Source organism: Mesoplodon bidens, assembly GCF_964165515.1.
Source record: "Mesoplodon bidens genome assembly, chromosome: 5".
Taxonomy (NCBI): domain Eukaryota; kingdom Metazoa; phylum Chordata; class Mammalia; order Artiodactyla; family Ziphiidae; genus Mesoplodon; species Mesoplodon bidens.
The window spans coordinates 122336297-122361353 of record NC_138161.1 but is presented as its reverse complement, the minus strand read 5'-3'; the positions used below and the strand labels follow the sequence as shown (position 1 = coordinate 122361353).

At 39.7% G+C, this 25057-nt stretch overlaps 1 protein-coding gene and 1 long non-coding RNA gene across 2 annotated transcripts in view; one reads left to right on the top strand and one right to left on the bottom strand.

Moving 5' to 3' along the window:
* Positions 1-2247, top strand: part of LOC308617285 — a 29886-nt gene extending 27639 nt beyond the window's left edge. Inside the window, exon 3 of the long non-coding RNA XR_014015854.1 lies at positions 1634-2247. This is a non-coding gene — a long non-coding RNA (uncharacterized lncRNA). The remainder of the gene's footprint in view (positions 1-1633) is intronic.
* Positions 2248-13659: 11412 nt separating this feature from the next.
* Positions 13660-14780, bottom strand: LOC308618077 (non-histone chromosomal protein HMG-14-like). Its single transcript, XM_081235470.1, has one exon. The coding sequence runs from the start codon at positions 14665-14667 to the stop codon at positions 14368-14370; it is 300 nt and encodes a 99-aa protein (XP_081091596.1). The 5' UTR covers positions 14668-14780; the 3' UTR covers positions 13660-14367.
* Positions 14781-25057: the final 10277 nt, after the last annotated feature.

The following is a 25057-nucleotide window of genomic DNA, read 5'->3' as shown; positions in this document are numbered from 1 at the left end:
GAAGAACTGAAGGCCCCAAATTTATAATCACAGGGAGTTCAGGAAGGGGAAAGAATACTGCCTTATTCAGCTAGGTCCTCTTAAGCCTGGAAAACATAAGTTCTACGGGTTTCAGTTAAATCTTAAATATGTCAGTCTGATTTTATCAATCAGCTTAAGCTGTTATGCCCTAGTAACAAATCACCCCCAAATTCAGTGACCAAGGCTTATTTCTTGCTGATGCTACAGGTCCAAGCTAGGTCAGGTGTGGCTTCCCTTGGTGATGCTTGTCATTCTGGGACCAGGCTCACAGAGCAGCCTCTATGTGAGACATTGCTGGTTGACAGATGGGTAAAGAGATCATGAGGAAGTAAATACTGGCTCTTAAAACATCTGCTTGGAAGTCATAGACTTAGTCTAACCTCAAAGGAGCAGAAAGTAGGATTTCTCTCCAGGGAAGGGCTTGCCTGCAGGGAGGGACAGTAAGTAGTTTGAAGAAGAATGCAGTTCATCACAGTGATTCTGGTAACAGCACTTAGTGAACAGTAGAGCTCCAGTGAAAGCAAGTGGCTCTTGATCTACCCAAAGCCAATCAGTCAATCAATGATGGAAATGAAGCTACAACTCAGATTGCTCAAAACCCAGCTCAGTGCTCTCTTCTCTGGAATGATTCACTGACAGCTTTCCTTCCATTTTTTCTGCTCAACATTCATTTTAGAATTGTCAATCAACATCGTCCCTGCGCCACATATAGGGACTATTTTCCTAAGGGTGAAGCTGATTCCTCTTCTCCTGCTTTTTCTCCTTCCTCTTGTGCTTTTCAGCAATAGTTGTTCTAAACAGTCACTGCAGCTTTTGTTTTGATTGATAATTTTATACGACATGCCAGAAAGCCATGCCAAATGTGTCTTTAAAAAAATTTTTTTTTTAATTTTTATTTTATATTATAGTTGATTTCCAATGTTGTATGAGTTTCAGGGGTACAGCAAGTGGTTCAGTAATACATATACATATATCTCTATTCATTTAGAAATTCTTTTCCCATTTAGGTTATTACAGAATATTGAGCAGAGTTCCCTGTGCTCTACAGTAGGGCCTTGTTGGTTATCTATTTTATATATAGTAGTGTGTACATGTCAATCTCAAACTCCCAATAAATCACCCATTTCAACCTTATGTGTTTTTTTTTGTTTTGTTTTGTTTTTTGCGGTACACGGGCCTCTCGTTGTCGTGGCCTCTCCCATTGCGGAGCGCAGGTTCCGGACGCGCAGGCTCAGCGGCCATGGCTCACGGGCCCATCCGCTCCTCAGCATGTGGGATCTTCCCGGACCGGGGCACGAACCCGTGTCCCCTGCATCAGCAGGCGGACTCTCAACCACTGCGCCATCGGGGAAGCCCGTCCAACCTTATGTGTTTTATTCGTGAAGATGAGACTTCCACTGCAAACTTTTTTTTCTTCCTGACAGAACTTGTCCCTTCAAGCCATGTAAATTCCATTACTAACTATATAAGTCTCCCATAATTTCCTTATTCATCTCTAAATTATGCTTAGAGGAGGCACGGTAGATAATATACACTTTTCAATGTTTTATGGAAGAGTTACATGCAGAGTACTTGTAGGCTGTTATGCTCAAGCTCTTCTTTGTCAATATAGGCATCCAAGCTCGAGGAGGAGAGGTGTGGCCAAGATGACAGAGTATGAAGAACTTGTCTCTCACAGGCACCAACATTACAACTATTTACAGAGAAACTATTGATGAGAAAAACCGGAAAACTTGCAGCCTTGTATTTGGAATATAAAATATATAACAAATGAACAAACATAACAAAAATGAAACAGACTTGTAGTTACAGAAAACAAACAGGTCGTTGTAGGAGGGCAGGGGGGTTGAGGGATGAGAGGTGAGAGAGATTAAGAGCAACACACTTCCAGTTACAGAATAAATGAGTCACAAGGGTGAACTGAACAGCATGGGGAATGTAGTCAGTAATATTGTAATAACTTTGTGTGGTGACAGAAGCTAACTAGGCTTGCGGTGATCACTTGGAATGTTTAGAAACATCAAATCACTATGCTGTGCACCTGTAACTAACATAGTATGGTAGGTCAATACTTCAAGTAAAAAAAAATAAAGGTAATTCAGAAAACAGAGCATTTGCAGTTTACTTAAAATCATCACCTGTCTTTAGACTAAGGATAATATTCAACTCTGCTAGTTTTTAATGCTAAATATATTTTCGTATTAGTGCTGGCCTAAAGAATCATGATTCTACCCTCTCAAAACAAAACACAAAAAACTATAAAAAATAAAACTTAAAGAAAATCACTTAGTGTCGGGGCTGATCTGCAGAATCAATCAGATTGTTTGGCAGACTAAAAGAGCCTTAGTGTTTTGATCCTCAGAGGTTTTTATTTTTTATTTTTGGAACCTTTGATGTAGTGTCACCAGCTGCTTCCGGATTTAACGTACTTTCACCAGGGAGCTTTGGAAGCCAGCCTCTCCTCCCCTCTTGCTTTAGTTTATGCAGATCGGAGGGGTAGAATTAACCTGCTCTTTCAGAGAGAGGGTATGTTTAGTTCTGTTTTTCAGTTATAGATGGTTGGACAAGTTGGAATATAGCTGGTATGCCACTAACCTGGTGGTGACCTTCAAGTAGGAATTTTTGTATATTTTACTAAACAAACATAAATCCCGTGAACCTTAGCATGGCCAAAAGCCAAACTGAGAAAACCTTTGAGATCGACATTAAAAAACCATTGCAACATTCACTTCATCTTGGTCAATGAATTATAAAAGTGAGGAGTTTTAACTTCAGTAACCAGCTCTCCCCCCACCCACTGACACATTCAAAAGTCAAGTTCATGCTAAGATGCCATAATTTTCACAAGGTAAGAAGCAAGGGACAGGGCTTCCCTGGTGGCGCAGTGGTTAAGAATCCACCTGCCAATGCAGGGGACACGGGTTCGAGCCCTGGTCCAGGAAGATGCCACATGCTGCGGAGCAACTAAGCCTGTGCACTACAACTATGGAGCCTGCGCTCTAGAGCCCACGAGCCACAACTACCGAACCCACGTGCCACAGCTACTGAAGCCTGGGCGCCTAGAGCCCATGCTCTGCAACAAGAGAAGCCACCGCGATGAGAAGCCTGCACACCATAAGGAAGAGTAGCCCCCGCTCACTGCAACTGGAGAAAGCCTGTGTGCAGCAACAAAGAACCAACGCAGCCAAAAATAAATGAATGAATGAATGAATGAATAAATAAATAGATAAATAAGCAAGGGACAAAGTAATAGGCTATTTCTTGGTTAAAACATAATAACATGGTCCATCTTGACCCATTCCATCATTAACTCATATCTCAGTTCAGATTTCAAAATGCTTTCTCAAATGATCATGCATTTGACATGAGGGAATAAAATCTGAAGTGAGAGCCTAAGCTTTTAGAGCAGGCAAAATCCATTGCAGCTGCAAGTTGACATCCAATAATATTCACAGGAGTTGTGAGCTGGCTAATTAACAATGCACTGCAGTAATCCACACCCAAGTGTGTATTCACCCAGAGGAATCGTATGCAGGAGGCTCAGAAACCATTACTGCAACCATTTCCCACTACCCTTGTAGGAAAAAGAAGACCAACATGTGCCACAGTTCTGGGAAACCATCCGGAGTACGTATTTATTTATTTATTTGTTTGTTTATTTATTTATTTTTTAACATCTTTATTGGAGTATAATTGCTTTACAATGGTGTGTTAGTTTCTGCATTATAACAAAGTGAATCAGTTATACATATACATATGTTCCCATATCTCTTCCCTCTTGCATCTCCCTCCCTCCCACCCTCCCTAGCCCACCCCTCTAGGTGGTCACAAACCACCGAGCTGATCTCCCTGTGCTATGTGGTTGCTTCCCACTAGCTATCTATTTTACGTTTGGTAGTGTATATATGTCCATGCCACTCTCTCACTTTGTCACAGCTTACCCTTCCCCCTCCCCATATCCTCAAGTCCATTCTCTAGTAGGTCTGCATCTTTATTCCTGTCTTACCCCTAGGTTCTTCATGACATTTTTTTTCTTAGATTCCATATATATGTGTTAGCATACGGTATTTGTCTTTCTCTTTCTGACTTACTTCACTCTGTATGATAGACTCTAGGTCCATCCACCTCACTACAAATAACTCAATTTCGTTTCTTTTTATGGCTGAGTAATATTCCATTATATATATGTGCCACATCTTCTTTATCCATTCATCCTATGATGGACACTTATGTTGCTTCCATCTCCTGGATATTGTAAATAGAGCTGCAATGAACATTGTTGTACATGACTCTTTTTGAATTATGGTTTTCTCAGGGTATATGCCCAGTAGTGGGATTGCTGGGTCATATGGTAGTTCTGTTTGTAGTTTTTTAAGGAACCTCCATACTGTTCTCCATAGTGGCTGTACCAATTCACATTCCCACCAGCAGTGCAAGAGTATTCCCTTTTCTCCACACCCTCTTCAGCATTTATTGTTTCTAAATTTTTTGATGATGGCCATTCTGAACTGGTGTGAGATGATATCTCATTGTAGTTTTGATTTGCATTTCTCTAATGATTAATGATATTGAGCATTCTTTCATGTGTTTGTTGGCAATCTGTATATCTTCTTTGGAGAAATGTCTATTTAAGTCTTCTGCCCATTTTTGGATTGGGTTCTTTGTTTTTTTGATATTGAGCTGCATGAGCTGCTTGTAGATTTTGGAGATTAATCCTTTGTCAGTTGCTTCATTTGCAAATATTTTCTCCCATTCTGAGGGTTGTCTTTTGGTCTTGTTTATGGTTTCCTTTGCTGTGCAAAAGCTTTGAAGTTTCATTAGGTCCCATTTGTTTATTTTTGTTTTTATTTCCATTTCTCTAGGAGGTGGGTCAAAAGGATCTTGCTGTGATTTATGTCATAGAGTGTTCTGCCTATGTTTTCCTCTAAGAGTTTTATAGTGTCTGGCCTTACATTTAGGTCTTTAATCCATTTTGAGTTTATTTTTGTGTATGGTGTTAGGGAGTGTTCTAATTTCATTCTTTTACATGTAGCTGTCCAGTTTTCCCAGCACCACTTATTGAAGAGGCTGTCCTTTCTCCACTGTACATTCCTGCCTCTTTTGTCAAAGATAAGGTGACCATATGTGCGTGGGTTTGTCTCTGGGCTTTCTATCCTGTTCCATACGTATTTATTTAAAAATTCTCAGAGAAAAATATAAAGGAACTTTTTGAATATTATAGCAAACGTTAATCTGATTACAAACTAGTGGGCATCTTTAGAATATCACTGGCATGTGTGAGAATTAATTTTAGATTTTATCTGAGAGCTCTAGAGTTATTTAGCTTCTGTTTTATATTATCTAGGAGGAAAAGAATGGAAATGGTAGCAATTTCAGTTCTTCCTTTTGTGCCTGTGAACCTGTGCTCTCCAGGCATGGAGACCACTGTCTTTCTGTTTCTTATATTCTTCACTCAGTTTACAGTCAGCTTTAATGTATAAGCCTGAGCTTATACTCAGATGATGGGGAATTAGGAGACAACCTCAAATTCTGCACTTCTGGATTGATTTTACATAGCACCCATCAAGAGAGGGCTTTACCTCTACCTGTATATAAAATTATATGTATACATTATATATATGTATATATATATATATATATATATATATATATATATATTTATTTATTTATTCAAGACATTTATTAAAAACTGGGCATTTTGAGTGCCCAAAGTAAAACCTCAGGAGCTTCCCCAAATTCTGAAACCATGGGATGGACTAGGAGATATTTTTTGAATGTGCTACTTCTCCAGATGTACCATAGCATATAGCAGTGGGGTTTCCTAGCAGTGAAATGGGACAAAATCCTGAGAAGCAGAATTTAAAGGAAAGGAAAAAGGAAAGAGGTGAGAGTGTGTGAACAGTTAGCTTTGGCTGTGTAACAAACAAACACACAATTTTCAGTGACTCAGTGATTGGCCAGGGCTGCTCTGCTGAGCTCAGATGCGCTGGTCTGGGCTTGGCCCCATTCAGGTCTGACCCAGGTGACTCTCAATCTTCTGGAGCCAGTGGGCTGCCCAGAACTTGTTCTTTTCACAGTGATGGCAGAAACTCAAGGCCTAACCCAACTGCACCAGCCTGCTAACATCCCACTGGTCGAAGCAAGTCTCACTCACTCATGGCACTGTGCAAAGCCAAGGAGGTGGGTATATAGTTCTCCCATAAGTAGGGAGAAAGGAGTGAATATTTGCTGAAAAATAATCTAATCTTCCACGAATGATCTGCATGAAATCTTGAATGTATTGCTCTTTTATCTTGTGGTAAGAGGCTGGCTTGACACCTTAATTGTTTGGATGAGGCCAGAGAGATAGGGAAAGACTTGTAGGTCATGTTAATAATAATAATATAACAATAATAGCAGTGATGTATAACATTTATAAAGTCAGGATGCTGTAGGCCAAGCTAACAATAAGTAGTAACAATAGAAGCAGCATATGTACTTACTATGCCTTAGACATTGTTGTAAACACTTTACAAAAATTAACACATTTAATCCTCACAGCAACCCTAGGAAGTAGATGTTATTGTTATCTCAATTTTTAGATGAGGAAAATGGGGCACATAGAAATGAGGTGGCTTGCCTAGGGTTAGTGAACTCCAGGAGGTGGTGAGTAGAGATTTAAATCCAGGGGGTCTGTCTCCAAAGTCTGGGTTCATAACCTTTCCCCTCCTTCTGTGATTTTATGAGCTGTGGGCTGACACAATCTAATTTACATTTTGAAAGGTTCTCGACTTTTTTCGGCAGTAAGAATGGAGGAGAGCATGGAAGAGATGCTACCTGTTAGAATGGTGTTTCTCAAAGTGTGGTCCTCTGCTGCTCCTCTGACTGTTCCCCATACATGACAAAGTCAATATAGAAATGGACAGGAAACATTTAGAAACTCTTAGAGCAAATTCAACATTGTTTCAAGACCAAAGGGCATGATCATTTTCCTAGCTTTTATTGAATGTTACAAAAGTATGGGTTCATAATGGATTGCACATTCAACACAAAACAGAACAAAACAGAAATAAAAATGAAAAAAACTTCTCCTTCATCGCTGTTTGGAAAACAAGGGAAGAGGATGAATGCCTTAATCCAGGCTTGTGTTCAGTGATCATGCCTTCAACCAGGATGGTGCTTGTGGAGATAAAGAGAAGTAGATGAACAGGGTAAAAATGTGAAGGGTGGGTCAGTTCTAATTATCGATATCTAGCAGAGATTAAGAGGGAGGTCAGATTTAGTCAGGGCCTTGTGCTGTGCGCAGCAGCGGTTTTAAGGAAAAATCATAAAGGAATACAATTCTGTTTGAAACCCAGGAAATAGGAACTTAGAGGGAACTTTTGGTGATTTTCAGGGCAGGTGCAGTGTTTGTTTACCGTTTTAAGATGATCAACTCGGTTTGCCTGGGACTTTCCCAGTTTGAGCACTGGGACCACATCCTAAAAGTCCCCTCAAGTCCCAGGCAAACCAGGATGGTTGGTCAACCTCAATTTTATATCATACATTTTATTTTATATTATACTAGTTATACTCATGATTATGCATGTTTTTTCCCACTTTGCCATGAGCCCATCTGGTGAGGCTCTCCATTCTTGGAATAATGGTATGAGGGAGGGTGACATAGATGCTCAGACAAAATGGAAGATTTGAGTAAGTTCTTATTGGAAGAGGTTTCAAAAGTGAAGAACAAATAACAAACAGGAATAAAAGGAAATGCTAATTATTCAGATAACTCCTAGAATTTTTTTCTGCAACCTGGAAGTTTTCACAAATTCTTGAGTTTGCTGATTTTAATTTTCCATAGGGTAGAGGAAGCAACAAAGGAAATGAATATATCCGGGTCACTAGGGAGAATTTGTTGGGGGTATGGGAGTGCCAGACACTTAAAGAGGATGTCACAGTGTCATCTTAGAGTGAGTGCAAGTAAAGAGACAGAACGTGATGACCGGGACCCATGATCTCCCATCAGCTTTTTAGAGAATCAATTGTGATGATTCCACAACCATAAGAGGCAAAAGGAAATCCAGGTCAAGGAAGACAGTAGATTTTTAAAAAAATGAAATGCGTAATTGGTAAACCAATCATGCTTTAGAGGGGAAATGGGGCAGGCACCTGCTGATGCAGATGTGAGTTTCACTTAGGAAACTCATTCTGAGTCCTTCTTAATGGTGGCAGGAAGAGTATTTGAAACTTCCACCCCACCAGTGAGTGGTGTCTTGTGGACTGTGCACTAATTAGCTAATGTGCTTCAGTCCCAGGTGCCATCTTAATTGTCCATTCTGCCATACAGATCCAGTCTTCATGAGAGGCCACTCTCTTGGCTTTTGAATGTGACATTTCTACTTTCTCTTGCACCATATCCTCATTCTTGTCTTAGGGGACTGCCTTCTTTTGGGCCACCAGATGTGTTTCCTAAATGCCATAAGCATATTGAGGGTCTGCTTGAAAGGATCACACTGAAGCATGATCTCATCACCTTTTCTCAAGGGCCAAGAGTGAACCTGGGACTAAGACCACACCTCTACCTAGCCTTATAACCCCATCATTTGGGAGTTTCACTCCTTGAGACTTTGCCCCACCTTGGTCATGTACTCCCATCACTGGGGGTGAAGACCGTGCTCCATCTGGGTTTGAGTATTCACCTGCTAAACAAAATCTCTGGGCTTAGAAACTCTTGAATACTGACACCAGTTCTAATCAATACCCTTTGGATATTCAATATTGGATTACTAGTTACACCCCTTCAAGAGCCAGCCCTACTACTGGACCAGGTCTCCTGCTACAGAACTGGTTTCTTCTCTTTCCCACTGTACGTGAGTTTGAAGGATACTTCATGACCTACCTCACTCTGGTAATGACAGCTGGACCTTACAAAATGCAAAGGACAATGATCAGCTATGTAGCTACCAAACAAAGGAGGAAGAGGACAGCTTCTAGGGCATATTGTACAATATTAACAGAAAACAGAGAAAGCAGGACTTTTTAGTTCCATGTATACTTCTGGCTTCCTTATTAAGAATGATTGTTAAATGTAGTTAAGAGAGAACTGATGCCTAGGACAGATGGTGAGTAATAAGAGGGCACCTAGGTATTTAAAAAGAAATTGTCATCGGTTCAAGTAAATTATGCCAGGATACCGACAGAATTTTCATATGGGACTATTTAATCAGTTTTTTCTTTTTATTAACATAAATATTTATTATACGAGTAATACATTAATGTAACATCATATACTAATGTATTGTATATTGTATGACATCAAACTTCATCTGTCAGCTGTCTTTTTCAGACGAAAAATAACTTAAAACTCATTTCTTTTTCATATATATATAAAATACGTATGAGACATATGATTATGTGTATATGAAATACATATGTATATATAACCATTCTTTTAAATTGCTGCATGCTATTATAATATTATGAGTATATCACAATGTATTCATCCCCTTAACTATTTAGATGGTTTCTGATGTTCTGATGTAAGCAAATGATGAGTGAATAATTCCTTCTGCACATATGTGATGATCTCCCTGAGGTAGGTTAGGTACCAGCAGTGTAACTCTTGAGTACGTGGGACTATTTAATCATTTTTTTCTTTTTTCCTTTTCTTAGAGCAAATGGAAAAAAAATTTTCTTTTCTTTTCTTTTTAATTTTTATTTTATATTGGAGAATAGTTGATTAATCATGTTGTGTTAGTTTCAGGTGTACAGCAAAGTGATTCAGTTATACATATACATATATCCATTCTTTTTCAAATTATTTTCCTATTTAGGTTATTACAGAGTATTGAGCAGCATTCCCTGTGTTATACAGTAGGTCCTTGTCAGTTATCTATTTTAAAAATAACGCTGTGTTCATTTCAATCCCATACTCCCAATCTATCATTAATCTTGATGGATAATCTTTGAAGACTCTGAGAGAGATAGGACATAGTCAATCATACCATTCTCCAAAAAGGGAAAATACAGATTTAAAAAGCTAAAGATGTAAACTTAAATCCTTTCTAACAACAACAAAAAATTTTGTTCATTTGGCTAACAGTCTTCTATATTATCTTGACTTTTTCATGGCTTACCAATTGCCCAATTTTAATCATCTTCTGTGGGTTTTCCTCCTTTCCCCAAACTTTTTAATGCTGCAGTGCCCACGACTCCACCTTTTGATCTATTTTCATCCTTTTTGAGCTCATTGCATCCCATGGCTTTAAAAACTATCTATATGTGAACAACTTTCAATATATCTCTAGCCTGGATCTCTTCTCCAAACTCCAGACTTGTATTTCCAATCTGTCCAAAACGGAACTTCTGATCTTCCACCCCTCCCCACCTTCTTCCTCCACCTCCTACTTTTCTTGTCACAGTTGATGTCTCAGGCCAAAAACCTTGGCATGACTCCTCTTTTTCATAACCACATGCAGTCCATCAGCAAAGACTGTTGCCCTTCAAAATAAATGCAGAATCTGACTACTTCTCACTACCACCATTTCTTACTGCTTCTACCCTGGTCCAAGTCACCATCTCTTACTTAGATTGCCACAATAACGACCTAACAGATCTTACTTCTCCCCTTTAGACACAGCAGCCAAAGTTATTCTCTTAAAAAATAAATCAGATTATATCACACTTCTGTTCAAATAGAAATGCAACAGCTTTTCCTTTCTTCCAAAGTATGAATCAAAGTCCTTATGTTGACTCACATTATAGCTCTGATCTCATCTCCTAGTCTTTTCCTCAAATCATTCACTCTGCTGCAGCCACCTCGATTTTCTTGTTCCTTGAACATGCCATTTGCCTGTTGTTTTAGTGTTTTTTCACTGGTTGTTTCCTCTGCACAAATGCCCCTTTCCTAGAAATTTGCATGGCTCATTCCCTACCTCTTCCAAGTCTCTGCTCAGATGTCACGTTCTTAACGAGGACCTAGTCAATCTATTTAAAATTTTACTCCTCACTTCAATGCCCTTTATCCAATTCTACTTTTTCTCTTTTTCATAGGATTTATCATCTTCTATTATAATGCAAAATATATGGGTATATTATATTTAATAAATATATTTTCTCCTTCTGCTATAAAAGTTCCACTAGAAGAGGAATCTGTCTATTTTTTTTTAAAAGAAGATGTTGGGGGTAGGAGTTTATTAATTAATTTATTTATTTTTGCTGTGTTGGGTCTTTGTTTCTGTGAGAGGGCTTTCTCTAGTTGTGGCGAGTGGGGGCCACTTTTCATCGCGGTGCGTAGGCCTCTCACTGTCGCGGCCTCTCCCATTGCACAGCACAGGCTCCGGACGCGCAGGCTCAGCGACTATGGCTCACGGGCCCAGCTGCTCCACGGCATGTGGGATCTTCCCAGACTGGGGCACGAACCTGTGTCCCCTGCATCGGCAGGCGGACTCTCAACCACTGCGCCAACAGGGAAGCCCTCCTGCTGCTTCTTATCCATTGAATAGTTTTATCCTCACCTCTGGAGACTTAGAAGTTGATAAAGTTATCAGAAGGCATGTGTGGAGAGATGGATAATATACAAGGTTGCAGAATTAGGGACTCAAGATCATGTCAGTGGGCTCCAATAGTGGACCAAAACAAATAAGATAAAACCTAACAAGGATTATTTAAAGTCTAGCATTTGGGGGTCAAAAATCAATTGTACAAGTGCAGAATGAGGGTAATCAGGCTTGACAGCAAATTATGTGAAAAAGACTTAAGGGTTTTAGTTGATTATAAGCGAACAGTGTTTTCCTCATAAAAACAAACCCCAAAAGTATCAGGTGCAATCTTGGGTCATGTTTGTATAAATAATAGTCCTAGATGTATGGTAATGGAACATAATAGTCTCAGGATACTCTGCACCATGAAGAGGATAGGGAAAGTATTTTGGTGTTGTCTTAAGCATTTTATTTAATTGAGACCGTCACATTTTAAGAGGAGCATTGACAACTAGGCAAAATGTTGAGGATACCAGAAACTTTCATTCTTTCAATTCATTCAAATTCATTCTTTCAAACTACGTTTATTAAATACTGGCAGTGTTCCTGGCACTGTCCTGGGTGCTAGGGATATATTACTGAACAAGCACACCCAAATCCATGCTATCTAGAGTTATTAAAGTTAGTAAAGTTATAACTTACTTTTAAAAAGATTTTATATATATATAATATATATATATATAATATATATTTACTGTATCATAAAACTGAAACATTTTATGATGGTTGCTTATCATACAAATTTTGAGAAGTACAGGAAATTGAAAAGAAGTGGCAAAAGATCGTTCATAATTCCACTATTCATTGGTACTCACATTTTTTTCACACTGCTTTTACTCTATGCAGTTCTTCAGGAGCCCAGAAAAAGTGGGGAGGTGAGCATGAGTGGTTTGTGTGGGCCAGATCTGGAAAGAGGTTTATCACTTTCATCCATAGTAGACTGGTCAGAACTGGCACACAGTGCTGTAAAGGATGCTGGGAAATGGAGTCTAGCTTTGTTCCAGAATTTTTTTAAAAAAAGGTATTTTCTGTATGTATAGCTGGTTCACTTTGTTATAAAACAGAAACTAACACACCATTGTGAAGCAATTATACTCCAAAAAAAAAAAAGACAGAGGAGCATTGATTGTGAATAAAGAACATGCTATGTTGAAAAGAAAAAAAATACAATGTAAAGAAAGCTTAGTATTACTTCTTATTTGACAATGATTTCCATATAATTTAATAAAGCAAATAAGCCTAATTTAAAAAAAAAAGGTATTTTCTACTATAATCACGACCATTTGTTGAGTCCTTGGCATTGTAGTCGGCTTTGTTTTGGTCATGATTCAGTGTAGCTGCTATTGAAACATCATTCTTTATTTAAAATTATTTTTTGGATCAGAACTAGTTAGGTTACGTCTCTCTCTTTTTATAGTTGCCATTTTCTCGTTACAGCTTTTATGCTGAGTTTTGTTTGGGCTATTTTTTCACTCCTGGGTTAGCTGAGTACTTCACTTCCACATTTCCTTCACATTATCCCAACTTGGGTTGTTTTCAGAAACTGTATTTCACTAGGTGCAGCCTAGTGGAAGGCGGCGCCGCTGTCTGGACCCTTGAGATTGCTTTGACCTTGGAGGAGGAAGAGAGGAATCTGCCCTTCTCTCTAGCCCAAATGTCTTCCTTTTCAATCTCACCCGTTGTTTCTCGGAGTCTTCAATTGTGCTGTACTAATGTCTTCTTCTGTCACACACAATTGCAACTGGTCACTTTCAAAGAGCAACGGCTTTATCCTCTTCTACGGCTCTGTTTTCATTGTGATCTTTCCATGTGCTGATCTTTTAGTTTTTCCAGACAGTCTTGTTTAACTGGATCCCTTCATGCTTTATAAAGGGGATGACAGGATCTCTCTACTGAAACTTTAAACTTTGGGGATTTCCCAAAGCTTGCAAAATATCATTTAATGAAGGCTAACTGCAACACCCCAACTCAAAGAGAACGTTAAAAAAAAAATCCTTTCAGTGATAGATATAAGAGATCTTTCTTTTTTTTCATAATTGAGATTTTATTGGTTGTTTTGAGGATCAGTACACAGACATTTCAATTTGTACACAATTCTCAACATACGTACCAAAAACCTAAAAAAATCATGTAGTTGTGATTCTTTTCTCAACAGTTATTCCAGTGACTTTCCAGCTTAAAATTTGGGGGCAAATTTTCCTTCACAGGATATCAAGTACCAATATCTTCAAATATTGATATGCTGTTACATCGTAAGTCCCACTAATTCACAATTTAATATCATATACACTACATACTCAAATTGTCAATCGTTCACAGCACATTAACAGTTACTAGAAGAACTGGACTACCACGACCAAAGATGTTACAGAGTGCACAAAATTCTGCCCAGGAGAGCCAAGATCAAGGGGTGAGTGGTTTGCTTTAGGAAACAATTCTACCAAAAACAACGTGGGAAGAGAAGTAATTTAAAGTGTTTAAGACATTAAATGCACAGCTGACTCCAAACTGCCATTAAGTATGCTTTGTATTACAGGATATAAAAGCTACCCTCCATCTGTGGAATGTTAAGCTGACACCCAAGACAATCAAAGCCTCCCATATTCAATATCCCACTATTTTCTGGTTGTACCAAAAAATAAACAACCAGCAAATGATTTCACCTCTTAAAAAAAAGCATTTACACTTAAAAAATGGGATGAGGTGGGATTCCTTCCTTTTTAAAAATGTTTCTAGAGCTACTGAAAAACTTGCATTTACAAAATAGTTGATAAAAATATTCCTCTGGATTGTACAAGAAGGGAGACAGGGACCACTGATAGGACCAGGTGTGTGATATTAATCAGACGGCTTCTTTCTCTCCTGCTTCATCAGAAGCTGTGCTCTCCTCATTTTTAGTTTCTCCATTTTCTGCAGGTAAGTCTTCTTTAGTCTCTTGGTTAGCCACTTCAGCCTGTTTTCCCTTTGCTCCCCTTTTCCCTTTTGTTTGCACTTTTTTGTCGGAAGATTTATCCTTTCCTGCCGCCTTTTTTGGCTTCGTTTCCACTTTGGCAGGAGCCGGTTTAGCTGACAACCTCGCCGATCTCCTCTTGGGCTCCTCCTTCGCCGCCCCCTCGGCGGAGCTGACCTTCCTCTTGGGCATCGTGGCGGCGGGGCGGGCGCGTGCCGGGTGCCTGCAGGCCGCGGCGCGCCGAGAGCCTTCACGAAGCTGGGCTGCCTGGCCGCTACCGCTCCTCCCGCCGCCCGAGCTGCTGGGACCCCATAAGAGATCTTTCTTGTTTCCAAAATATTTTTGCAGCTTAATAACCTAACAGGTTGTTTTTACCAAAGGAGTGACAATTGGGTATTTGGCCAATTTGGGTATTGGGTATTCTATATGAAAATTTTGAGTATAATCTCTATGATATATCTGCATTTGTGTTCATTTTAATCCATATACTAGAGACAGTTGCTGGATTACACCCACCAGAAGTGGCTAGCCAGCATTGAATCAAGAGCCCACCCTCCAGAGATAGCTACTCTGAGTATTTTACCTATGTTGATTTCTGATCAATACCACAGGCTTTGTTAATGAATACATGGTTAGAAACTGACTTTCCTTGGTGAAATTAGTGGTCAAGATATAGGGATTGTCTAGAAGACAGTCCCCATCCTTGCGTGAAGAGGGCAAGGCTGAAATTCAGCTAGGACACATTTTTTATGCCTATACTAGTTGTTTATAGTCAGCATCCTTTCTGATTGGGTAATCTGTGCTATTTTTGATATTGAATATGTGAGCATTGTATCTTAAACAAGGTATAAGAATGAGAGAGCCCAGCAATCTGTACCCTTAAGGATGGCAACAGAGTCATTTCATTTAGTTATAGGATTATATAGTGCTCAACCAAAACAGCTGAATGCGGCGGCCCTGAAAAATGCTCCGGATGTGATTTCTGAGCGGTCCTATTTCCGGCTACTAGTTGGAAAGAGTTTTGGTTGTCTAACTTTGAGAATTAGAGGAGTTCTGGTGTTCGAATTTTGGCATATTGGCTTGGGAAAGACTTTCCTGCAAGGTGCTCTCACACCTTCTAAAAGACAGAGGGCTGGGATTTCATCAAGTTTAAAGAACAGAATAAACGATTGTCTTGGGACTGCCTGCTAATTAAATGGCAGGGTTCTGTCAGACATTTGCCTTCTTTGTTACCTTGTAGGGAGATTTTAGGATGACCTGGAACTGTCTCCTCTCTCTGATTAGGGGCTCTCCACCTGCAGTCTATGGACCCTGAGAAAACCATAATTCAAAAAGAGACATGTACCACAATGTTCATTGCAGCACTTTTATTTATTTATTGTTTTTTTTTTTTTTTTTTTTTTTGCGGTACACGTGCCTCTCACTGTTGGGGCCTCTCCCGTTGCGGAGCACAGGCTCCGGACACGCAGGCTCAGCGGCCATGGCTCACGGGCCCAGCGGCTCCGCGGCATGTGGGATCTTCCCGGACCGGGGCACGAACCCGTATCCCCTGCATCGGCAGGCGGACTCTCAACCACTGTGCCACCAGGGAAGCCCTATGGACCTTTTGTATAGGTAGAATTCAAGGAGTCCATGGTCTTAGATATGAAAACGAATTCCATTTTCATCTTCACTAACTCTAACTGAAATATAGAATTTCCACCAGTTATGAGTATATATATATATATATTCTTTTTCAGATTCTTTTCCATTACAGGCTATTACAAAATATTGAGTAGAGTTCCCTGTGCTATACAGTAAGTCCTTGTTGGTTATCTATTTTACATATAGTAGTATGTATATGTTAATCCCAAGCTCCTAATTTATCCCTCCCCCCATCTTCCCCTTTGTAACCATAAATTTGTTTTCTATGTCTGTGAGTCTATTTCTGTTTTGCAAATAAGTTCATTTGTATCATTTTTTTAGTCCACATATAAGTGACATCATGTGGTATTTGTCTTTCTCTGTTTTCATGATAGATTTAAACACCATCATGTAAATGTATTAATTTAGAGATTATTGAGAAGGTGTCACTTTTGGAAAATGTGCTGAGAAGGAGCAAGTGCACCCCTTATCTGTCCCCTTTCTGTCTATTCTACTTCTGGGTTAGACCTTCTGAGAAGTCAATAAAGTCTATGGGCCTATAGAAAATGACTTTCAAAATGTTTTACAGAAGAGTTTTCTATTTTACAGAATAGTTTCTCATTAAAAATATGAATTTATCTTGTACCTTTTTATAGTAGTCATTATTGTCAATACTAGGTAAGAAGTTAGGTATTTGGGGATAATAACAAAAGCAGAAAGAAAATTTCTTTCCTTTGTTTTAAAACTATATATAGATTAATGGCTTTCAAAATTTTTTGACTGTGACCTACAGAGATGCATTTTACATCCTGACCCAATGTATACACACACACACACACACACACACAATTGAAACAAAAGCTTCAGGAATCAATATTTAACTTTACTACATTTCTATACTATTCCATTCCATTTTTTAATTTAAGAAAATGCTAGCCTTAACTGACTGAATTGATTTTGTTTGTTTGTTTGTTTGTTTTAACATCTTTATTGGAGTATAATTGCTTTACAGTGGTGTGTTAATTTCTGCTTTATAACAAGGTGAGTCAGCTATACATATACATATATCACCATATCTCTTCCCTCTTGCGGCTCCCTTTACAACTCACTAATATGTCAGAATCTGAAGTTTGGTAAAAAAATATTGGCCTAGGTCAGGTTGGTTTTTTTGATTTACAAACACAGTTCAGAAATGACACACTACATTTTCTCTTCCTCTCTCCATAGCACTTATTTATGAAACAAGTTGAGTGACGGGGTCAGCTGGAGGACCAAACATTAAGAACTTCCTAAGTGCTAATAACATTATGTTTGTTTTGTTATCTCTTCTACTCCTCTAACCAATCCCCATGAGTACAAAGATCTCAGCTTCATAAAGGCTGAAATGTTCTCTCTTTTTTCTTTTTCATTTCTGTATCCCCAGCACTTAAAAGAATGACTGGTATACATCAGGCACTCAATAACTACTTGTTACATTGATCTTATTATCTCAAGAAATTCTGAAGCTCAGAGGGATTTATGACTCACTCAATGTCTCAGGGACTGAAGGAGGTGCATCCGGGCTTAAAAATATCTTCCCAGTTCCCAAGTCATGGTGTGTGTGGTGAGACAGGCTGGGACCTGGGACCTGAGACCCTTTGCTGCAGGGCTTGCCCCTGGACAAATGTCTCCTCGGGCAACAAAATACAGAGAAACTATAAGGGACTAAAAATAGCTGCGTGCATGCACAGTTGGGGCAAATTATGGACAACCAGATACAAAAAGACCAAAAAAGCCCAATTGCCACTTCTGAAGAGCTGGGAGCAGAAGAAGGGTACTACACATGCCCCCTGCACTCAACACCACCTAAGGGGTGGGCAAACCACCCCTCCAGTCCAACCCCTGAACCTATCCCTACCCTCACCCCATAGAAGAAAACAGCTCATCCCACCTTGGTGAGTGAGTGAGGGAACCTGTTACTTGTTCTCACTCCCTGCTACTGCAGCAGGGGCCCCAATAAAGCCTTGCCTGGATTTCCTGTATGGCTTCTGATCAGTTTCTATTGATTAAGGAAGCCAAGAACCCTGGCCAGTAACAGTGGGTTAACACACTCTTTTCAAATAAGATCTGCTCCTGAATGCTTGGGCTATGGTTTTATATTCTTGATTATTCTTTCATGCTGAGGGAGTCAAAACTGAGATCATATGAATATTTTGGTCACAAATCATACATTTTGACTAAAAACTTTTCCCCATCACCACCCATAACAAATGCAACTAGCCACTTGGCAGACTGGCTTCTGCTGTTATCATGCCGCTGACTTTGCTGGAACTGGGGACCCACTGGGTAAACACAATCTGACTCATCCAAGGGGTAAGTCTGAAGACGGGGCACACCCTTGTGGCTCTTTGACAAGTTCTAACCCGATGGCACGAAGTACCTGGGATAAGGTCACTGTTTATGCTTTAAGAAGGCAGAGACCTTCTTTACATCTAGATCACAGCTTTCCAAATAAAATCATTCTGGCCAAGAGAAACACTGCATCTTCTTTCTGCTATTTCTCAAAAATCTTTGGCAATAGGCTTTCTCAGATAAAGGTGGCACAGCTGCAGTCTGGAGTAGAGTGACTGTCCTGCTGCCTAGCGATGGGTGCTTCCCCACACCGGCAACCGGGGGACCAACACGACCAAGACATTCAACAACTAATCATGGGTTTCCAGGAAGGAGACAAAGCAGCTTAGCAACTCCCCAAACAGAATTGCGTCTAGCCACATGAAAAGAATTTGATTAATGGCTTCGGAGAGTTTGGTGGTAACCATTGACACCCAAGCGTAGAATACATGTATCGAGATGTGAGGTTGGCAAGTTGTCTCAGACTGAGCCTGGGGTTGAGCCTCAGAGAAGGACACTCAGGGTATAGTGCCTGGAGTCTTACGCCTTTATTCTTTTTATTTTATTTTTTTGCATGCAAGCCATTTATTGGGGTGAGCTCTTAAAATCAATACCTATTGAGGGAATGAGGAGACAGGCTTGGGCAGGGAGGGCAGTTGAACTGCAATGCGGTCAGTCACAACAAGGACCTCAGTTAATCCTGTGGGGAACTCCAGCTGGGATGAACCTTCAGAGATATCTTGAATTGGGTTGAGGATGGTGGGTCTTTTCATTGTGACAGCAACAGATTTTTGTTTTTTTATTTTTATTTTTTATTTTTTTTTGCGGTACGCGGGCCTCTCACTGCTGTGGCCTCTCCCACTGTGGAGCACAGGCTTCGGACGTGCAGGCCCAGTGGCCATGGCTCACGGGCCCAGCCGCTCCACAGCATGTGGGATCTTCCCGGATCGGGGCATGAACCCACGTTCCCTGCATCGGCAGGCAGACTCTCAACCACTGCGCCACCAGGGAAGCCCAGCAACAGATTTTTAGATGTCATTTCCACTTTAGACTAGTTTCTCATTAATTTACCTGCATCTTAAGAAAAGGTATGTGGTTGGAGAACAGTATGGAGGTTCCTTAAAAAGCTAAAAACAGAATTACCATATGACCCAGCAATCCAACTCCTGGGCATATATTCAGAGAAAACAATACTTTGAAAAGATACATGCACCCCCGTGTTCACAGCAGCACTATTTAAAATAGCCAGGACATGGAAGCAACCTAAATGTCCATCCACAGAGGAATGGATGAAGAAATGTGGTACATATATACAATGGAATATTACTCAGCTGTAAAAATGAACAAAATTGTACCATTTTCTGAGATGTGGAGAGACCTAGAGATTATCATACTTAGTGAAGTAAGTCAGAAAAAGCAAAAGAAATATCATATATTAATGCATATTTGTGGAATCTTGAAAAATGGTACAGATGAACTTATGGGCAAAGCAGAAATAGAGACACAGATGTAGAGAACAAACGTATGGATGCCAAGGGGGGATAAGTGTTGGGATAGATTGGGAGATTGAGATTGACACATATACACTGTTGATACTGTGTAATAAAATGTATGACTAATGAGAACCTACTGTGAAGCACAGGGAACTCTACTCAATGCTCTGCGGTGACCTAAATGGGAAGGAAATCCAAAAAAGAGGGGATATATGTATACATATAGCTGATTTGCTTTGTTGTACAGCAGAAACTAACACAACATTATAAAGCAACTATACTCCAATAAAAAAAAAAAAGAAAAGGTATGTGGTGCTGGGATGTGCCACCCAGATCTCCCACTCCAGGACTACAACATTCATTCTCCCCGTTGCCTGGGGTGTTGGCTGCCTACATGTCTCAGCCAGTACCTCTCTGGGACTTATACTTGGCTAAAGAAAGATGCCTCCGAAGGTCATAACCCCTTCTGGAGCAGCTCACATCTAAAAGTCTGTTGCTGTCTTATGCCTTTAAGTGTGGATTCCCACTGACTTAATTCCCCTGTGGTCAGTAAACTGGAATGTATGTTGTAATGTACGGTTTTGGACATTGAAGCCATCAAAATCAGAATGTTTATGTTCACGGGTCAGTGCATCTCATTCTTAGGAAGATCTTTGGGAAAAATTAATAACTAAAATCTGATGAACACAAAATCCACCTGAAAGGAATTGAGTCTCCTAAAGATATATTTTCATCGAGAGGTGCTGCTACCGAGTCATTCTTTTCCATTACAGGGTTTTACCTGTGCTAGAGATCCGAGGCATTGGATGGACTTAGTCCAGTCTTTTCTGACGGCGTAAGGTTTCATCTCTAGTTTTATGTCTGGTTTAGTAAAAAGAATGTCTCAAGAGATACTTTCAATTTACAGATCCAGCTTCTGAGCCATTCCAATTTGCCTGCTTGTTCCAGGCACTGCTTCTGGACCTCCTAGACCTTACTATTTTGGGAGATACCACCTAGACTCTTGGACAACTATCCAATTCGATGCCTTGACTGGATCTCTCAGTGTCTAATCTCTGCCTCTGTTTCTTTGGTATTCTTTTTTCCCATTAACAGCCCCAAAGCACTTTATAGCAATCCTTCTGTTTTATTTCCCATAATTGGGCTTTTACCAATTGTCCCTATTTGGTGATGGTTTGCGCTTGGAGTTGGAGTTGCTAACACAGAAATCTATGTTAGCATTTTCTTCCTTTAAGAGTACTGCAGGCATACTGATAAATAGAGGGGAGCAAACATTTCTCAAACATCTACCATGTGTCAGGCTGGAGCCTCCAAGGGAATTGACTGAAACAAAAAATTGCTCAAAAATAAATATTTTCAATCATAGCAGTTTGTCCCATTGTTAATTTCGTGCACCATGATGATAGTGTTGCTATTTCTAATGTGATCTTAAATATTTGTTTCTATTTATCAGAGAGTATCAGGGTTTTTGAACTGTTTTTATGAAAGCTGTGATACTTACAAGGTGGTACAGTGTTTCTGTTCATTTCTCACGTATTTGGAGTTTATTTTTGACCAGTTACGACTGCTTAGCTTGTTTGACAATCTTTCATGAACTCAAGTTTTGTCTCCAGCTCCAAGTTTTCCAGAAACAAACTCCTGAAAATGGGTGCTTCCAACCACTAGTTCATATAACAGTAAATTTTGTGTGTGCTAATGTGGTTTTACAATTGAAAATCTCAATTTTGGAGAGATATTCCTTCATTTTCTCTGTCATCTTGCTTTTTAAGATCCAAAGTTCATTTTTACCTAATGTTGGCAACTTATTTAGATAAACTTTCACCATTTTGATTGCATATTTCTTTCATATATAACAGCTTTAATAACGAAAGCTTTATAGAAAAAGCAGGTTTGAAGGAAAAATATTTGGATGCATATACCTGAAAACAGCATTAGATTTTTAATGTTATTTTAACAATCATAGATTAAGTGTTTCAATACTGATAGGCATTGTTGAGTTCTTTATCCTAAGCATACTCTGTTGGTCTATCAGCCTGCTATAACAGAATGCCACAGACCCAGTTGCTTATAAACAACAAACATTTATTTCTCACAGTGCTGGATGCTGAGAAGTCCAAGGTCAAGGTGCCGGTAGATTTAGTGTCTGGTGAGAGCCCTCTTCCTAGCCCATAGACAGCTGTCTTTTTTCTGTGTCCTCACGTGGCAGATGGAAGGGGTCTCTTCCATAAGGGTCCCACCCTCATGACCTAATCACCTGCCAAAGTCTCCATCTCCAAATATAATCACTTTGGGGGTTAGGATTTAATGTGAAATTTGGTACACAAACATTCAGTCTATTACATACACTAGTACTGCCTTTGACTTGTTATTACTATTTTTGTTTGAGCAATCCATTATATAGGCAAAGTTGCCATCACTAAGTTATCATTGCCAGTTTAAAATTTTTAAAGAAAGCAATTATCTATCTCTATGCTTGCTGTTTTACACACTTTATCTTACCACTACCAAATATAGTAGGAGTTATTGTGTCCATTTCACAGGTGAGAAAACTGAGGCTCAGAGAAGCAAAGTAACTTTTCAAAGGTCTCTGAAACAAATCAAGACTCGAAACAAGAGTGAGACTGAGTTCGTTGGAATTTAAATATCTTTCTTCAAATCTCTTAAAAAGCACAGCAGCCTGCTTCATTTTGACAGGTTTTCACAACAATAATTTTCAAAGATGCCATTTTTTTATTTTAAACTTTTAATTTTATATTGGAGTATAGTTGATTAACAATATTGTGTTAGTTTCAGGTGTACAACAAAGTGATTTAGTTATACATATACAGGTATCTATTCGTTTTCAAATTCTTTTCCCAATTCTTTTCCTAATTCTTTTCCCAATGTAACTACCAATTAGGTGGTTACATAATATTGAGCAGAGTTATCTGTGCTATACAGTCATTTAGATAGACTGTATATAGTTGCTACCTAAATAATTAAAGGCTACTTCAGGGGACCTATAGGAAGCAGTTGCTTTCAGAATCAGATTCCAGTCTTCTTGGCATTTACAGCGGCCATGCACACCAGCTAACTTCTCCCTATTCTCTGTAGGCAACAGGTGCTGGGAATTCATGCCCCCATCCCCGGCCCTCAACCAGTGATGGCTAAGAGTTAGTGGATAGATACACCAGTTCCCTCACCCCTGGGTGGGATAACTCTGGGATGCCTGCTCTATTCTGTCTCCCAGAGCTCCCCAGTGGCATTAAAGTTCAGTTTCCCACAGTGATAATTTGCATGATAACACATTGTGTGTTGGCTGCTATAGACCAAATGTCTGTGTGCCCCATCTAAATTCATATATTTTAATCTAATGTACAACTTAATGGTGTTAGGAAGTGGGCCCAGGCTGAAACTCCTGGCTCTGGTATTTACAAAGATGGTGTTCCATTTGCCAGGCCAGTTGTCTGTTCCTTGCTTTTGCCTCCTGTACCTCTATTTTGCTCGGCTTCACACTTGAATTCCCCATTCACTGATCTGACTTTTTTTTTTTTTGATGGCAATGCATTTGGGGCACCCACCTACTCTCTTGACATTCCATGTAATAGTTATCTATTGTTGCATAACAAATTACCACCAAAACTTAGTAGCTTATAGCAACAAATATTTATTACCTTACAGTTTCTGTAGGTCAAGAATCTGGTTGTGGCTTAACTGTGTGTCATCTCATGAGGTGACAGTCAGTGTGTCGGCCAGGACTCTGGTCTCATCTGAAGGTTTTTTATTTCTAATTAATTAATTTATTTTTGGCTGCTTTGGGTCTTTGTTGCAGTGTGGAGGCTTCTCACTGTGGTGGTTTCTCTTATTGCTGAGCGTGGGCTCTAGAGCGCAGGCTCAGTAGTTGTGGCGCACAGGCTGAGTTGCTCCCCAGCATGTGGGATCTTCCCGGACCAGGGCTGAAACCCGTGTCCCCTGCATTGGCAGGTGGATTCTTAACCACTGTGCCACCAGGGAAGTCCCTCATCTGAAGGTTTGATCAAGGGGGATCTGCTTCCAAACTCACTCATGTGGTTGTTGGTTCCTCGCCGTATGGACTTTGGCATAACTGACTACCTCATGGCATGAGGTATTAGTATGCTCAGGCTGCCACAACAAAATACCACAGACCAGGTGGCTTAAACAATAGATATATATATAATCTCACTTTTCTGGGAGGCTGGAAGTCCATAATCAAGGTGCTAGCAATTTCTGTTCTTGGTGAGAGCTCTCTTTTTCCCTTGTAGAAAGCCTCCTTCCTCCTGTGCCCTCACGTGGCCTTTTCTCTGTGCATGGAAGAGTTGGGGGGTGGGGAGAGAGAGATTTCTGGTGTCTCTTTTTCTTCTTATAAGGACACCAGCCCTTATGAGTTCATTGAGCCTTAAGTATCTCTCTAAAGGTCATATCTCCAAATATCATCACATTGAGACTTAGGGCTTCAATGTGAACTTTGGGAGAGACACAATTCAGTCCATAAGTCATGGCAAGATCCAGGAGAGAGTGAGAAGAAAGAATGCATAATGAAAGCTATAGCCTTTTTATATCCTAATTTTGAATATGCTATCTCAACTCTTCTGTCATAGTTTATGTGTTAGAAGCGAGTCAGTAAGTTTAGCCCACACCCAAGGAAGAAAATTAAAACAAGGGTGTCAGTATTAGAAGGTGAAGATCATTGGGGTTATACAGGAAAAACTTTCCTGGGTGTCTTCCTTTGCTTATACACATAACCACATAATACTTCTGATATCAGACATGATTTTTTTTTCCTCTCACACCAAGTAATTCTCTGTGACATCAGCTGGATGTCCTACAATTTAATTAAATTCTGATACTAACCAGAGTTAGGGCAACCCTGTAGGTTAAGGGCTAATCCCACAAGACTGCCCCCACTTTAAATGCCAATAGTAAGTTGTAAGTCCCCAGCTTACTCCCAATTTCTTTCTAGTTTGGCTACAAATCAGAGGGTCCCAAAACCCCCTCCTTGGATTGAATCATTTGTTAGAACAGCTCAAAGAACTCAGGGAAACACTTACTTACATTTACCAGTTTATTATATAATAAAGGATATGATAAAGGATACA